The 17,093-nt window shown below is 42.2% G+C and overlaps 1 protein-coding gene across 1 annotated transcript in view; it reads right to left on the bottom strand.

The window, feature by feature from the left end:
• CDK8 (cyclin dependent kinase 8) overlaps positions 1–17,093 on the bottom strand; it is a 184,742-nt gene that overhangs the window by 75,633 nt on the left and 92,016 nt on the right. The window contains exon 6 of the mRNA XM_078657112.1: positions 16,464–16,595. Within this exon, the coding sequence (XP_078513238.1) occupies positions 16,464–16,595 (132 nt within the window). The remainder of the gene's footprint in view (positions 1–16,463; positions 16,596–17,093) is intronic.

Genomic DNA, 17,093 nt, shown 5'->3' with positions numbered 1-17,093 from the left:
AGAAAGAAGAGAAAGAAGGAATAACCTCTGCATAACATGCATGCTGGAGCGATAGCAAGATATTCTTGACAGAAATTTCTAGACCAATAGCTGCAATAGACAATTCAGCTGGGCAGTTTGGCCTCTTCTTTTGTTGAACAAGATACTTACCTTTGGTACTGCCTTATCTGGTAGCGACATGATCTAGCGGCCAATTCCTCACCTTTGAATTTCCCAGGCGTCAGACTGGATCCGGATGATTTTTTTGAAAGACCTTGCACTACCTCCGGATGGAAACACTATTCATGATCGGCTAGGCATCGATGGCTGAGTGCGTCCACCCTGGCATTCAGAGAAACTACCAGGTGTTGAACCACCAAGGATATGCCACCATGTCCAGAGATGCAGGGCCTCTTGACAAAGAGTCCAAAGCCCCACCACGCCCTGTTTGTTGTAGTACCACATGGTGAGGATGTTGTCTGTAAACACTTACCCCAGCTTTCCCTTGCTCTGTGTCCAGAACAGCTCCAATGAAAGGGAGCAACTGAGAGGGAGTGCAGTGTGACTTCGGCCCGTTGATAGTGAACCCCAGCAAATGTAGGAGATTTGCCATAGTCTGGACATGGGAGACACCAGCCTGAGGCGAGCCCACATTCAACAACCAGCCACTGAGATAGGGGAAGACTGGCCCCCTGAACTGCACAGATGTGATGCGACTACCGTCATCACCTTGGTGAACACCCGAAGGGCACTGTTAAAGCCAAAGCAGAGCATAGTGAACTCAAAGCTACCGAAAACCGCAGGTAGTGCCGCTGAGCAGGCAGGATGGGAATGTGTAAATAGGAGTCCTGCAAGTCCAAAGCTACCATCCAGTCTCCTGGATCCAGGGCAGACAAGACCAGAGTTAGAGTGAACCCCTTGAACTTTTCATTTCCGAGGAAGCAGTTGAGGGCTTGCAGATCTAAGATAGGACTTAGACCCTGTCCTTTTTCAGGTCCAGGAAGGAATACCAACCACAGCCTATTTTGGGCTCCGGAACTCTCTCTATGGCTTCCTTGGCCAATTGTCAGGACTTTCTCCTGAGGTTAGGTGATCCTCCGTCAACCGGTTGTATGTTGAAGGCATGTAAGCGCCTTTGGATTATCTGGAGAACCCACCTGTCCGTGATGTTTTCGAGTGCCAGGCCGCAAGCAGCTTCAGGAACCGCTCCCTCAAAGCTTCCGGAGCCATGGCTTGACAGTCAGAACACAACTGCAAGTCATGGTAGAGCTCCAGCAGTACAAAAGGGGGTGGTGATGGACGGAGGATCTGAATCAATCAAACACTCACACCCACTCAAAAGATCTGGGTTTAATCCATCACCGTTCTTTAGCCCACTCTGCCACCCCAGTTTAGACATGGCTATATGCAAATCAGTCTGACCCTGTGCCTCATGGGAACAGTCCAGCCCGAACTGGCAAGCCATGTCTTCCCTGGACCGGAAACAAGCTTCCGAGGACCGGTTTGCATATAGCCATGTCTGAAATGGGGTGGCTCAGTGGGCTAAAGAATGGTGATGGATTAAACCCAGATCAGTTGACTGGGGGTGAGTGTTTGATTTGCTCAAACGCTCCATCCATCATCCCCTTTTGTATCGCTTTGTTCGCCCTAAGTGTGGCAGGGTATGCTCAGACGTGAGTCCCTTGCTCACTTGGCCACTGGATTCAAGATAGCCTGGCTGATGAGGATTATGAATCCGAAACCGGTCCCAGGATGCTTGTTTCCGGTCCATGGAAGACATGGCTTGGCAGTTCGGGCTGGACTGTTCCCATGAGGCACAGGGTCAGACTGATTTGCATATAGCCATGTCTGAAATGGGGTGGCTGAGTGGGCTAAAGAATGGTGATGGATTAAACCCAGATCAGTTGACTGGGGTGAGAGTTTGATTTGCTCAAACGCTCCATCCATCATCCCCTTTTGTATCGCTTTGTTCGCCCTAGGTGTGGCAGGGTATGCTCAGACGTGAGTCCCTTGCTCACTTGGCCACTGGATTCAAGATAGCCTGGCTGATGAGGATTATGAATCCGAAACCGATCCCAGAATGCTAGTTTCCGGTCCATGGAAGACATGGCTTGGCAGTTCGGGCTGGACTGTTCCCATGAGGCACAGGGTCAGACTGATTTGCATATAGCCATGTCTGAAATGGGGTGGCTGAGTGGGCTAAAGAATGGTGATGGATTAAACCCAGATCAGTTGACTGGGGGTGAGTGTTTGATTGGCTCAAACGCTCCATCCATCATCCCCTTTTGTATCGCTTTGTTCGCCCTAAGTGTGGCAGGGTATGCTCAGACGTGAGTCCCTTGCTCACTTGGCCACTGGATTCAAGATAGCCTGGCTGATGAGGATTATGAATCTGAAACCGGTCCCAGGATGCTTGTTTCCGGTCCATGGCAGACATGGCTTGGCAGTTCGGGCTGGACTGTTCCCATGAGCCACAGGGTCAGACTGATTTGCATATAGCCATGTCTGAAATGGGGTGGCTGAGTGGGCTAAAGAATGGTGATGGATTAAACCCAGATCAGTTGACTGGGGGTGAGTGTTTGATTTGCTCAAACGCCCCATCCATCATCCCCTTTTGTATCGCCATGGTAGAGCTCCAGGCACCAGAGACAAACAAAGTGTGGGTCCATCACCGACATTGGGCTGTGACAGGGGCAGCACGGCTTGAACCCAGAAGTCTCCTAAGACATGTTATGAAAAACCTACATACCAAAAAAGAGGTTGACAAAATCCCCAAAAAAGCCTTTCGAAAAGTGACAGAGGGTAGCTCTCTTCACAGATCTGCACTGGCTGGCGCGAAAAGAACGGACATCAGCACACCAAGGTGGTGCCTATATAGGTGGTGTAGATGTCACAGCGGTGCAGGAGACGACAACGCCACACGGAGGTGACTGACACCACCTACTGATGCGCCAGGCTATTGCTTGAAGAAAAATCTTACGGATCCAGTCGGACGCCTGGGAAATTCATAGGCAAGGAATCTGCGGATAGATGTCTCTATCAGATATAGAGCGTAAACCTCTATTCGGCCTCCCAAACTCCTCACCAACCAATCATTCCAAGATTCCTCAACTACTGCGGCCGCTATGATATTCTTGAAGCAGCCTGAGAAATAAAAGAAACTGCCTTTGAAAGGACATAAATCATGTTCTTTCCAGATTATACTACGATGGTCTATAGATATAGAACTCAAAGACATTATTCTTTGATGTAATGGAAGAGTAGCGGAGGAGGAAAATATGTCAAAATTGAAGAAAAGCATTTTCCCAAGAAAGTCAAAAGAGAGAATGGGCATCTTAACAAGACACACAAAGAAGACACAAACAGCATAACAAATAAAGAAGATACATAGCAAAATTAAAGACTCAATCTAGAAACGCGCGGCGGCAAGATGGCCGCGCCTTAAAGAGGTCAGTTGCACCGAGGCGAACTTCCACACGGAAGGACCTCTCAACAGGATGAATTCCGCCCACAATTAGCAGCGATTCCATTGGAAACCGCCAGGATCTCGGAGGTGTGTTTTTGTCCTGCTGCGAGTATGCGCTGACCTGTGTTCGGCAAAAGACTGCTTTTCCAGTGCACTCCTGTGCTCGCGGCCCCCATTTTGTCTGCGCAAATACGGTGCAATAAAATTTCTCCTCAGAGCGACCTGCATTTTGTCTTCAAGGCATGAGACCACCACAAAACAAGTAACTGTGCCTCAATTTTCCCCCTTTTCTCCTCTTTTGCTGCCTATTGCTGTTAATACATACGCCCTTCAACCAATCAACTATTTTTTTCCTCAGGGGGTTCAAGTCTGCAGCTGATACAGAGTGAGCGCTCTTACAACTACAACTAATTTCACCTTCACCAATGTTTTGAATATACAAATACCCATGTTAGCGCACTTATTTCTTCACTGGTTCTAATTCAAATATGATTGCCTTTGTACCGTTATTTCTCACTGAGCAAGCAATTTCACCTACTTTTTGTATTGCCATTCTTTTAAGCCTGCACTAACTTCTTCAGCGTAGTCGCACAGCTTCTTGTTAACACGCTTCGCTTGCTTGTCAGTCTCCTTGTCAGTTTATGGCTACATGATAACTTGTTAGGATGCTATTTACTTGGCTTCTGGTTTCCTTGTACTGTTACCACATCTCTTTTATTCTAATATGGCAAGTTCCTGATAGTCATTGACTTATCCCTGATCACACTTCAGTAACAATATAACCCTTGGTTCTTAATTGCCGCTAATTAAATACTTTCTTAATTTCATCAAGATGGAGCTTGAACTATCCAATAAATCGCATGGCCCTGCTGGGACTTCTTCTGGAGGCCGGAAGGATTCTGTGTCCAACAACAGCAAACGCCTTAAAAAAGACCCTTCCTCTACAACTAAGTCCCCTCTTCCCATCACGCTAGAAGACATTATGGACGAACTGCGTCTTTTCCGCCCTTTCATGTCGGAAACTACTACCACCCTTCAAAGAATTGAAGAAAAATGGTCCGATCTTGACAGGAGATTGTCTAATGTTGAGCAAAAAGTGAGTGACACACAGGATGTCATTGCCACAGTTAACAATCTCACCAAAGAAGTTCACCATCCCAAAAAAAAGGCTGAGGACTTAGAAAATCGTAATCAGCGTAATAATCTCTGCATTTATGGTATTCCGGAAGGCTCTGACATGATCACCTTCTTGAAAACCCAGGTCCTGCAGATTATTGGCCTCTCAAAATCAATTGATTTCAATATTCAAAGAGCACACAGACTGGGGCCTCAAAACAGATCCTCGACCAATAAACCAAAAGGCATCATCGCCTACTTTTTGCTATACTCTGATCTTGTGGAAATTCATACTGCTGCCAAACACAAATAAGCAGATGTTCTGGTCTGGCCACAAGGTCTTTTTTAGTCAGGATATCTCTAAACCAACCGCCAGTAGGCGTAAAGAATTTCTTGACCTCAGACCTGCTCTGAAATCTATGAATGCTCGTTATGGCCTCATACATCCCTGTTTAAGGACAGAACATTTTCATTTGAACACCCAGCTGATCTCCGGAAATGTATTTATTCGCACAGGGAAGAACACATGGAACTTAGCAAACACTGAATGTTTCATAAATGCCCTTTATTACACTTTTTAGGTTATGAACTTAGTGCTCGTTTCTGTTAATTTTTCCTTTTTTTGATTTTGTATGCCTAATTTGCACTGTGGTGGAGGATTCCTGCATTTATCGTCCTTCTGTCTGTTTCATGTTTCCAGTTGATTTGTTCCCATGTTTCTGGTAAGCTCCATTTTTCCTTGTCTTATCAGTCTCTAAGGATTTAATTTATATATTTTTTTGTAATTTCTCAACCTTTCGTTTTTACCAGATGTAGATTCGATAGTGGCCTCAATGGTGCCCCACCCCAATGGTGTGGCTGTTCTGGTTTTTGCCGCCCCCCTCTTCTCGCAACAATGTTTCTTGTTACTTTTTATGTCTTTTTCATGGCTGAAGTCCCTGGGCTTCTTGTCATCTTTTCTTCTTTATCTGTATTTTCACATCTATTTTCCTTCTATCTATCGCTTTTCTCTTCCTCTTTTAAAAATGTTCTATTGCATTTCAACCACTTCCTCAGTATCTTTTCCTTACTTTCCTCCTGTTTCGGGTCTTTTTTTTCGTACATCTTTCCCTAGCTTTTTTCTGCTGGCCTTTTCTTTTTGCCCCTCTTCTGGATATTTCATCTTCCTTTTTTCCTCACTCTTTTACCTTTTTTCTAACCTCTTGCTTACCTTCACTCCACATTTACTTATGAATGGTCTTCATGTGTTATCTTGGAACGTCAAAGGCGTTCGCAACCCTATTAAAAAACAGCGAGTTTTATCTCATTTGGCGAGATTAAAATGTCAAATTGCTTTGTTGCAAGAAACGCATATTAGATTAGAAGATCTGTCTTCATTGCGTAAACAATGGGTAGGAGAGTTTTTTTTTCTCCTGCAGTAAATAATAAAAATGGTGTCGTTATCCTATTTCAGAAGTAGTTAAACATTCAGTTACATAATTAGTTTCATGATGTGCTGGATTTGTAAAGCGATAACAATGGTAGATGGTTGTTTTTAAATACTACTGTTATTGATACACAATTTTCACTTTGTAATGTTTATGGCCCCAATGGCCTTGATTTAGTGTTTTGGAATGACTTATCTACTCTTCTCTCTTCGCATGCAGCTGATAATTTAATTGTGGGCGGTGATCAGCTAATGGACACCTTTCTAGATCGTAAGTCACAAACCAGATATGGTCCCAACAAGATGCAAAAATCCTTTTACAGAGCCATTTCTTCTAGAGGTCTAATAGATACATGGAGAATTTCCCATCCTGATACACTTGAATTTTCCTTCTTTTCCCCAGTTCACAAATCCCACTCCGCATTGATTACATTTTTCTTACACAGCATGCCTTACAATTCATGACTAACTCAGAAATAGGTTCTATCCTCATTTCAGATCATGCTCCTGTCATTATTGACCTGGATTACCCTACACCTCTTTCCACCTCCCGTCGCTGGTGCTTTAACAATTCTCTCCTTTAAGACCCTCACTTTGTTGAGCAATTTACATACTTTATGGATGAGTTCTTCTTTAACAATCTTCATTCCATACCTCACTTTCATTTTGTCTGGGATGCTTTTAAGGCCGCTGCGCATGGTTTTATTATTGCCTTTGTATCTCAGAAGAAAAAGAAAGCTCTCCTGAAATCTTCCCTTGTCCTTAAACAGATTAAAGACCTTGAACATCAATATTTCACAACAAACTCCACAGATACCCTGTCTTCTTTAATTAAGGCAAAATTACAATATAATAAGCATTCTAGGGTCTCTGCTAGCAACAATCTTCTCAAATGTAATGCAAAAATGTACGGCGGACGGAACAAGGCGGGTAAATCTTTGGCAAATTATCTCAAAATTAAGAAGCAGAAATCCAAAGTCGTTGCTATTAAGGACGCTCAGGGAGTGTGTCACTCTGCTGACGATAAGATTCTTGATCAATATTATACCTCCCTATACACTGCAGAATCCACTCCGACCTCTTCGCAAATTGACTCCTTCTTTCAGTCCATTCCCAAGTCTTCTGACCAGTCTCTGGACCTCTCCTCCCTAGATGCTCCTATATTAGATAAAGAAATAATTAATGCCTTCAAATTGCTACCCAAAGATAAGACTCCGGGTCCAGGTGGTTTTACTGTTCGCTTCTACCTACACTTTAAGTCCACATTATTACCCCACCTACTCTCATTGATTAATTATTTTCTTAATACAGGTAAATCCGCCGGTTCTTTCACTCAAGCAATGTTATGCCTGATTCCTAAAAAGGACAAAGACCCTTCCATGTGCAAAAATTATAGGCCTATCTCCTTAACTAATACTGACTGTAAAATGTATGCAAATATTTTAGCCATTCGTATTAATACAGTTATTCCTGATCTCATTAATATATATCAATCAGGATTTGTTAAGGGTAGATCAATTACGGACAACTCAAGAACCTTCCTTAATATCATTCACTTCGCTTCCAGAATGGATTCCCCAGTCGCTGCTATAACATTAGATGCTGAGAAAGCATTTGATAGAGTGAGTTGGGATTTCATGTTTGGTGCATTGCGTTGGCATGGCTTTAGTCCTCACATTATTCAGCATATTCAACTGCTATCTTTTGCCCCTTCCACTTCCATTTGGGTTAATGGTTCTCAATCAGACTACTTTTCTCTTCACAGAGGCACCAGACAAGGATGCCTCCTTTTCCCTCTTCTTTTCATTCTTGCTTTAGAACCTTTTCTGGAAAAAAATCAAGCATTCATCTTCCTATACTGGGTTTACCTTTAAGAACATTGATATAAAATATACCGCTTACGCTGATGACATTCTTCTTTATATTTCTAACCCGTCTCACTCCTTACCCGCTTTGTTTTCCTTATTAAATGATTATTCTACAGTTTCGGGTTATAGATTAAACATTGACAAAACCGAAGTTCTACCCTTGAATAAATTCTGCCTCTCTCATATGTTCCAAGGTTCTGGTTTTGAATGGAGTCCCTGCAAAATCAAATGTTTAGGTGTACTCTATGTGAACACCATCAGAGAAACCATGAACATTAATCTTGCAGATTTATTGAAAAATATATCTACTCTCATTGAAGGTTGGTTCCATCTTTTCCTATCCTGGTGGGGTAGGTTTTCAACAATTAAAATGATGCTTCTCCCTAATGTCAACTTCTATCTTTCTATGCTTCCCAACTCCCTCCCGCTCTCTTTTTTTAGAACTATTAATCGAACCCTTATTAAATTCCTATGGAATAATCGTAAGGTGAGGATTTCTCTCGACCGTCTTCAACAACCGAAAGACCAAGGAGGGTTAAACTTTCCCAACCTTTGTCGTTATCATTCCGCCTTCATGTTAAAATAGATTTGGCCTTTTCTTTCAGATTCTTCCTGCCCTATCCCTACTGCTTGGAGTTCTATTGAGTTGGCACATTTGCGACTCGTCTATCTCAACCACCGAAACGTTTTATTACCCCCATATTTAAACATTCTAAAGCGCTCACTCTACTGTTGTCTCGCTTCTTTATTTTACATGCTGACTCTCAATCTCAGACCCCGATCTGGTACAATAAGTTTTTAAAGATTAATAATAGGGCATTATTTTGGAAGGAATGGATAGATAAAGGTATTATTGTTTATGATCACTTACTTAAGTATAATTCACCAAGAGAATTCTTAGATGTTCGTGACCATTTTCATATATCTGATACTTACTCCTCCCAGTACCCCTTAGTTAAAAAGGCCCTTGCCTCACTCATCTCTCAGCATACTCCTCAGCCCATTACTAAACTTACTCTTTCCCCTTCACCTGAATTTTCCTCCCCTCTCAAGGCTGCAGCTATATATAAATTACTCTCCCTTTCACAAACTGTCAGAGTTAAATCAAAATTAGAACTTTTGTGGGAACAAGATTTAGCTCAGGATTTCTCCTACCAAATTTGGGATTCTATCTGGTCCAAAATACACACTGCTTCACGTTCTGCAAGTACTACGCAAACATTATATTTTATTTTTAGAACAGACTCTTTTTCACCCCCTCTGATCTTTATAAATTTAAACTGCTTGCTTCCAAGAGATGTTGGTCATGTTCACATACCAATGGTGACCTCCTTCACGTGATTTTTCACTGTACCAGGGACAAATGAGATTTTAAATACTGACTTTTTTTTTGCTATTGCTCACATTTTTTTGGGAGGCTCCTCTCCTTTGTGGAACGTCTCTTATAATGTACTTAAATTTATGGATCTAGTTATTGCTATTTCCTTTCAGATCATCACTACAAATTGGAAGGATAATTCAAAGATTTCATACAATGCATGGTGGAATTTGTTATGCCTTCATCATAGACTTGATCGTGCTTATGCCACCTCTGTGCCATTACTAATCAACAGAGATTTGTTATGGTCTCCATTAACTGATCTTCTTTTTCGACATGTGGTTTGAATTTTGTACTTTTCTCTTTATTGATTTTATTTCGTTGCTTCTTTTTTCCCCTACTTCTGTGTTAATTCACAATTCACCTCACATTAATCATACTGAGTTGTATATTATGTTGCCTTCTCTCTTTTCTTTTTCTTTTCCTTTCTTCTCTTTACTAAAAATGGAAAAATCCCAAAAGCCTCTTGTACTTGGTATATTTCTTATTTTTTCTTTAAGATTTAAAATGTTCATGACATTATCTTTAATTGTTTCAATCCTTTATGTACGGATGTTTTACTATGTATAATATATTCAATAAAGCTTTATAAACTTTAAAAAAAAGACTCAATCTAAGCCTGAACCAATGGATAACAAGAAAAGATACAACATAAAGAAACAAGGATGTGAAAGCTCGGAGACAACATACAAACCGAGTAGTAAGAAAGTTGTGAAATTGTAAATATATAGTATAGCAGCATACCGGAGACTTAAATTGTTATTGATGCAATTACAATTCATCCAGCTGTACAACAAAAGGAGGGAGAAAACGGTCCAGAAAATAAAGGACAAGAAATATATTTGTATATACTGGGTAATACAATGCACATCAGAGAGGCATGAAAGGCATGACAAACAAAATGTGTGTAACTCTTTCATGATGGACTAATAAAGCACTTTTGGAACTGCATTGGAATATACTTTTGAGGAAATTGTCTCAGAGGAATGCATTACAAACGTTAGGGAGATCAATGTAAAGTGGAGTGACAGCTCTGCCAGATTTAAGAGCATACTAATAGGCCTCCCACTTAAGATATCATAAATGATGGGACATATGCCCAGAGAGATGACCCCTGTGACGATGTTAGAAAGAATGTAAATGGAAGCACTCACACATGAGCATTATACAGACAACACTAGTAGCCTAGGACAAAGCATCCAACAACTTGGGGGTTGAAGGGGAAATTTACATAAGAGACCCCACTGCGGGAAGGGCACCTAATGAAGAGTTTTGCAAATAAGACAGCTTCCAACAGAGTGATGTCATTGGGATAGCCAAGGTGGGCGATATACCTGAAAGAAATTGAATTAAAATGTCCCAAAACCACAAGTAGAAAACCAGTCTGGTACATAAGGCTAGGAATTTAGGAGTCATTTTTTATGACAATCTGATTTTTCTATCTCATACTAACCAAGTAGTTTCAACTGCTTTTTATAAACTCAAATTTATTAAAAAACTGATTCCCTATCTTCCGGAAGCTGCAGGTAAAATGTTGGTCAGCACTTTGGTGATGTCCTCCTTGGACTACTGTAACGGGCTGTTCGCCAATGCACAATGCAGGGTGATTAACAAATTGCAAACGGTCCAGAATGCTGCCGCAAGACTGCTATCGGGGACCCCCAAATTTAAACCCATAACCCATGTCATCAGGAGTTACCATTGGTTAACGGTCAAGAACCGGGTTAAATTTAAAATTCTATGCATAGCATTCAAAGCTGCACATCAACTGGGCCCTAAGTTCCTGAAAGATCATCTATTTTTTTACTGTCCCAACAGGCAACTTCGCTCAATGACTGCCTTTCAGTTAGAGGTTCCCAGAGTAAAGACAGTATCTTGGGGAGTTCGGCGTTTCGTAGTTACAGCGGCCAGACTGTGGAACGCTCTGCCCCCACAGATTCGTTCATGTCAGACACTATTGCACTTCCGTAAATTGATAAAAACATGGCTGTAGCTCTCTTGTCAGATGGAGTATATTATGGTCATCTATCCGTCATTTACCTTTTGATCCTGCTCAGTTCATAGCGCCGAGACGCCTAAGGGCATTTGTTGCGCTCTATAAGTTTCAAAAATAAATAAATAAATAAAACTGGTACAAAACCAGATGTACAAATACATTTATCTCAGGCACACTCTGAATGCATACACAATTACTGGACTGAAATACCAGACTTCCTCCAGAGACTGAAGGTAACATCGAAATGGCCTACTAAAAGACATCGACTCGTCGTTGACACTGATTAACTGACAATAAAATCAAGATTGCAATTGATTTGGCTTAAAGGGTAAAAATCCTGCATACAGCACATTCTAATAAAAGCATGCTGTGCAAAATGGGACGGGCCAAAACACCTCTATGCATAAAGCATGGTTCAGATAAAGAAACATTCCTACAAACAGTACAGGGAGGCAGCAAGGTACAAATGTGTTGGAAAGAAATAACAGCCACGCTAGCAGTGATTCTAGATTGGGAGATGACATGCACTCACCAATTTTCAAAACTTGGAATCACCAACAATACAGATCCGCCTATACCAAATCCAATGTCTTGTATATTGGGCTTACTTGTAGCTAAGAGGGCCAGGGAATGGGGTAGTGCACAGGAGGTGGCAAAACAAAGCAGGGATGGATATGTACCTGCAAACCGAAAAAGTGTTAAATGAAGTCAGAGATGGCTTGACGATGTTTGAGAAAACTGGGTCTGATCGATAAACTGCGATGGGCTAAGTGAAGAAGATAGGACTTCCACAGTAAATAACGCAAAAGAAGAAAACGACTATAAACAAGTAAAAGGGCCTCAAAGAAATAGCAGTCTCAAGTCAGGAGAAATACAAAGCCAATAAATGAAAAACAAATGAGTGTGTCGAGCCAAGATATATGTTATGAATATGTTCCTTGTATAACTGTACTGTTGCATCATCTTGAAGAAAGTTTTTAATTTCAACTGAAAGATAAAATACAAATATTTTTTAAAGTATAAAGAACGTCTGAATTAGATCAAAGATTACTGCCATAGTGGATGTGAGCAAGGGATAGGTTTCCGGACATGGGCAGGCGTACAGTCAGACAGGCCCCTAACCAGTTCAAAATGTGCTGTAGAGTAAAAATGTAACTATTTAATCCCACAGGTCCATGATAAAGAAACACAGAAATGTATTTATTTGTAAAGGAACTTTGAAGGTCTATAGCCTCCATTCCACTGCTGAATGAAAAATTAAAGAAACATACCCTCCACAGTGACAGTCCCTACAGAGTAGATCTGTCACTGAAGGAACCAGAGTCTCTGAAACTCTGAAGGGAGGACTGAAAATAAAATCTACAGGAAAAATTTGGTCACCTATGTGCATGGAGAAAAATTGACTGCTCAGAAATGCTGACAATGTTCCTTTATAATTTAATAAAAGGTCATCTATTCAATCAGAGTAAAAAATAGATTTTGTTAACAACCCTAGAGGAGGTTTTCAAAATATCAATTTTTGCACCTTGTAGAGAAATTAAAATGGCATATTTTAGGTTTGACCATAGCTGACAAGTTATGACACTGTGTAAGAGGAGGTAGGCCTTGCACAATAATATTGGTAGGTTTTTAAAGATCATTATCAGTTTGTTTGACTACATTGTTTTAACAGCAAAGCTTAAGCTGATACTGTATGCAGAAGGAGTAAAGACAATGTTTTACCAAGGACCGTGTGCTTTGTTTAAGGTGGGATATCTTCAAAAAAATCTATATATTTTATTTATAAATGTAGGCAGTGTACAAAGCATCAGCATTCCATCAATGTGTGACATTCACACATTGCAAACAGATTTACGAAGCAGATATAGGAGGTGTGGTCAGGTACAATGGGCTAAGCCGAATCAATTCTTGTACCATATACAGTGCAGAACGGGTTGATGTTAGCAGTTCTGGCCTACCCCACCACACACACAAATAAACAGAGGGCCTGCAGACCCCGACATACATCTCAGTTAGTTAAAAGGATATAGCTCACGAAGCAGTGTGCTCAACAATGGAAGGGTGTTCCATCCTGGTAGGAGAGGCTGGGTCTCGTCGTAAAAGGTAAGAGGTAAACGGCTCTCAGATATCTCTGGGATGGGATCTTAACGACATGAGCTCCCAGAATGCAGAGAGTTGCTCCTGACAGTATGAAATGTCAGTGAGCCACTCTTAGATTGTGGGAGCCCCTGACCTGCCCCAGAGCACTGCAAACTGCCTTAAGATAGTAGGAGCACATTGCTGCTAGTCTGCTTGAAGCGTGCTGTACCTCTTTCACATATTCTAGCAGCCCAGTTACTGGAGACAAGGGGATGGGTGTAGCATTGACTTCCCTCAGTGTGTAGAAGACCTCGGTTTAAGAAGAGTGAGACCTTGGGCAATACCAGGCTAGATGTATGAAGTCAGCATGAAGTGCGTGGCAGCGAGTCAGGAACGAGCCCCATCCACAGCAATTGCTTAGGTATATGGTATAGGCAATGCAGAAGTTTGAAATGTATGAGGCTGAGCCGATAGTAAGGGAATAGCATTTCAAGTAGGCTGCATCAGAAAGTCCATTGGGCATCAGTCAAAGGAGTATCAAGATCAGCCTTCAAGGCTTCACAGGCAGCTTTCAGGGTGGAGAAGCAGGCTTCTGTACTCACTCACGTGGCATTTGAGGTAGAAGGCCTACATAGCCATTGGACTGAGGCAGTGCACGCAATGGCCGAAGAAATTCTATCAGTTCAGACTAGGCTGTGGCAAGCTTTTTTCCCTTTAAAATCTCTGACAATGCCTTACTCAGAGCCTCTGACAGCAATTAAGTTCAAGTCCTCTCAACTAATGTTCTGTGCCATTTGTAAACTGATTGCATGCAATTGGATTTTCTTTAACTCTGTTCAGTTACCTACATGAAAAGCATTTGAACAATATACCATGCAGTTTAGAAAGATTGAAAATAATGAATTCAATGTTTTGTTTTGAGATACATGCAAGGTAGGTTTGCTTTACCACCGGTATAGTTTGTCACTTGCAATATAAAACACAAATTACTGGCTACTGGCTTCACAGTCCTTTGGGACAGGTGCTGGAGAGGACTGCTGCATGTGGAGGTAGAGGCGTGTTATTAGCTTACGCTGTGATGTGTTGGTATAGACATGTTCTAGCACTGTGAGCATCTGCGGCGGAGCGGGGAAAGTCTTGTGGATTGTGCGACAAGTAGCTTGCAGCTTGACATAGAGTAGCGTATCAAGCAGCGCAGGGGCTAGTGAGGGTGTGGTCACAGGGGGAGGGAGAAAGTGGTCATCGCAGTAAAGATCTGCAAAGATGTGGATACCTTGTTTGCCTGCACGCCCTATCGCTCCTTTATCATGTAGTGGCGGGAGTGAAGGGTGGTTAGCCATAGAGACAGTGGGAGCATGTAGCATTGGGGTACCAGTGCGCATTCAGAGACCGTCCCATGCAGAACGCAAGCACTGTGTGGTGTCAATCTCAGACCCAGGGGCCTTGTAGGGCAGGAAAAAAGCTGTGGTGAATGGCCAAGAGGAAGTTCTGTCCAGTTCAATTGCCACATGCATCTGAAACGGCATGGGATGAACCCAGTAGTGCAAATATTGGGCATGCGCACATAGGGCATAGAGGTGCATGTCCAGGGCACTCATGCCCCGTGTGTCTGTGGCAGTGTGAGTAGATCATACAGAGTTGTTGTCCTGCCCACATCAAAGTAATTAAGTTGTACCGTAGTTTTTGAAAAAACTAGTAGTAAGGGGCAGTGGAAAGTCCCTGAAGAGATTTTGGGGACAGTGATTATGTTGGCCAGGGTGATACGGCTGGCCATAGACCATGTTAACCTGGACCAAATTGTAACACAGATTTTGCCTATTTCACTTGTATGCGGAATAACCCCCAAACTTCATCACCTTCTGCGTTAAGGGGTCCAAGTTGGCCTGTGGGTCCTGCACACAAAGGGTAACGTCATCCGCATATAGCAATACAGCCAGACCCCTGGATGTAAAGCCAATGCCTCTTTTCACATGATGTTGGCGAAGACATGCTGCATGGGGCTCCATTGCAAGAGCAAACAGCAAGGGGGGAGGGGGGGAGGGAGTGAGGGGGGAGGGGGGGTGGGGAGGGGGTGCGGGAGTGGACACCCCTGCCTCGGGCCGGGCAAGACCGGGATTAGTTCAGAGATGAGGTCGTTGAGCCGTATGCAGGCCGTGGGAAGAGTGCATAGAAGCTGAACCTGTGGAATGAATTAGGCCCCTAGTCCCATTCTCTGCAACGAAGGGAAGAGATATGTCCATTCCAATGAATCAAAGGCTTCCGAAGCATCCAATAGAGAAGCAGAGGGTGAATATGATGCATTACTGCAAAAAGGGTTCGAAGATTATGTGAGGTCGACCTCCCTGGAATAAATACAGATTGGTCAGGTCGCACCATCACCAGGAGCAACAGCAGCAGCCGGTTTGCAAAAACCTTTGAAAAGATGCTATTGTCGGTACTGACGAGGGACAGGGGCCGATTGGAGACGCACTGATCTGCCAGCTTTTCCGGTTTGAGTAGTCTAACTATAAAGGCTTGCCTTAAAGATGGAGGGAGGAATCCTGCTTCTATGGCATCCCGATACATATCGAGAAGCATGGGGGCTAGGATCTGGGAATATTCTTTGTAAAAGGTTATGGGGAGTCCGTCCAGGCCAGGAGCCTCGTCTGCGGGCAGACTTGCAAAGGAGGGTTATCTTTAGAAAACGATGGAGCAGCAACCCTGAAAGGTTTAAAGAACAGCAGTAGAGGAAGCTCATGCCACAGTGCGATACATGGCACTAAAGATTCATTCTACTCTTTTATCTCTTTTATACGCAAGATTAATATCTTCAATACATAAATCCTTTCTAAAAGTATACCTGCTGAGCTTCTATCGAGCAACTTATTTGTGCGACCAATGTGAATAGCCAACAGTACATTTTTGTCAACTATTAACCAACAGTACATTCCTTAGCAATTGTACAAATGGCTAGTAGTACTTGTTCAATTATTAGTTTGAGTGGAACAGAAAACAGACTAAAAATAGTTAGCAAAAACAATATCTGCTCCTACACAGTTACTGTTACTTTCATATTTCTATGACAGAATAACCGAGGTAACAATGTTTAATAAAGCTGTAGGCACAACAATTAAATAGGAGAAGACGCACAGTGCATTTTCCTTACTTTTACTTACCAATAGCTTTAGTATAATGTCTTGCTCCTAATAACAGCTCTGGTGCGCGATACCAGAAGGTTACAACTACTGGATCTAAATCTGCTAAAGGCTTCAAAGGAGAATTAAATAACCTGGCAAAACCCATGTCAGCTGTAAAACAAAACAAACAAATGATCTTAATAGATGAAAGAAATATCAGATATGGAAAATGCATGCAACAATCATGATTATTCTCCTGTGTAGTGACCACATTCTTAACACACGTTAAACAAGCATCTACAGCAAGGTAATAGAGACCTCTACCAAGTGATTAATTGTGAGAAGGCAAGCACATGTACCATGAAGTCCACTCCAATTATTTTCACATTCTTTTTTTACATGACCGATAAGGTGATCTTGATAAATGGCCCATGATGCCATAGGACCTATCAATGCTAACAAAATACCAAAACAAAGGGTCTTGGATGGAAGAAACAACTCTTATTAAAATGAATGGCGGATCATTTTGAAAGCCTTTTGCAAAGGAAATGTTTAATACTTGTACTTACACTTGGGTAGATCAACAGTCTCTCTTTGGATATGTACCCAGCCAGATGCAAACTGCTTACTTGCATCAAGACCTTCACTGGATGCCACAGATGCTGCACG

This window comes from Lissotriton helveticus, chromosome 8 (assembly GCF_964261635.1).
Source record: "Lissotriton helveticus chromosome 8, aLisHel1.1, whole genome shotgun sequence".
NCBI lineage: Eukaryota > Metazoa > Chordata > Amphibia > Caudata > Salamandridae > Lissotriton > Lissotriton helveticus.
This window is presented reverse-complemented; position numbering and strand designations above follow the sequence as displayed.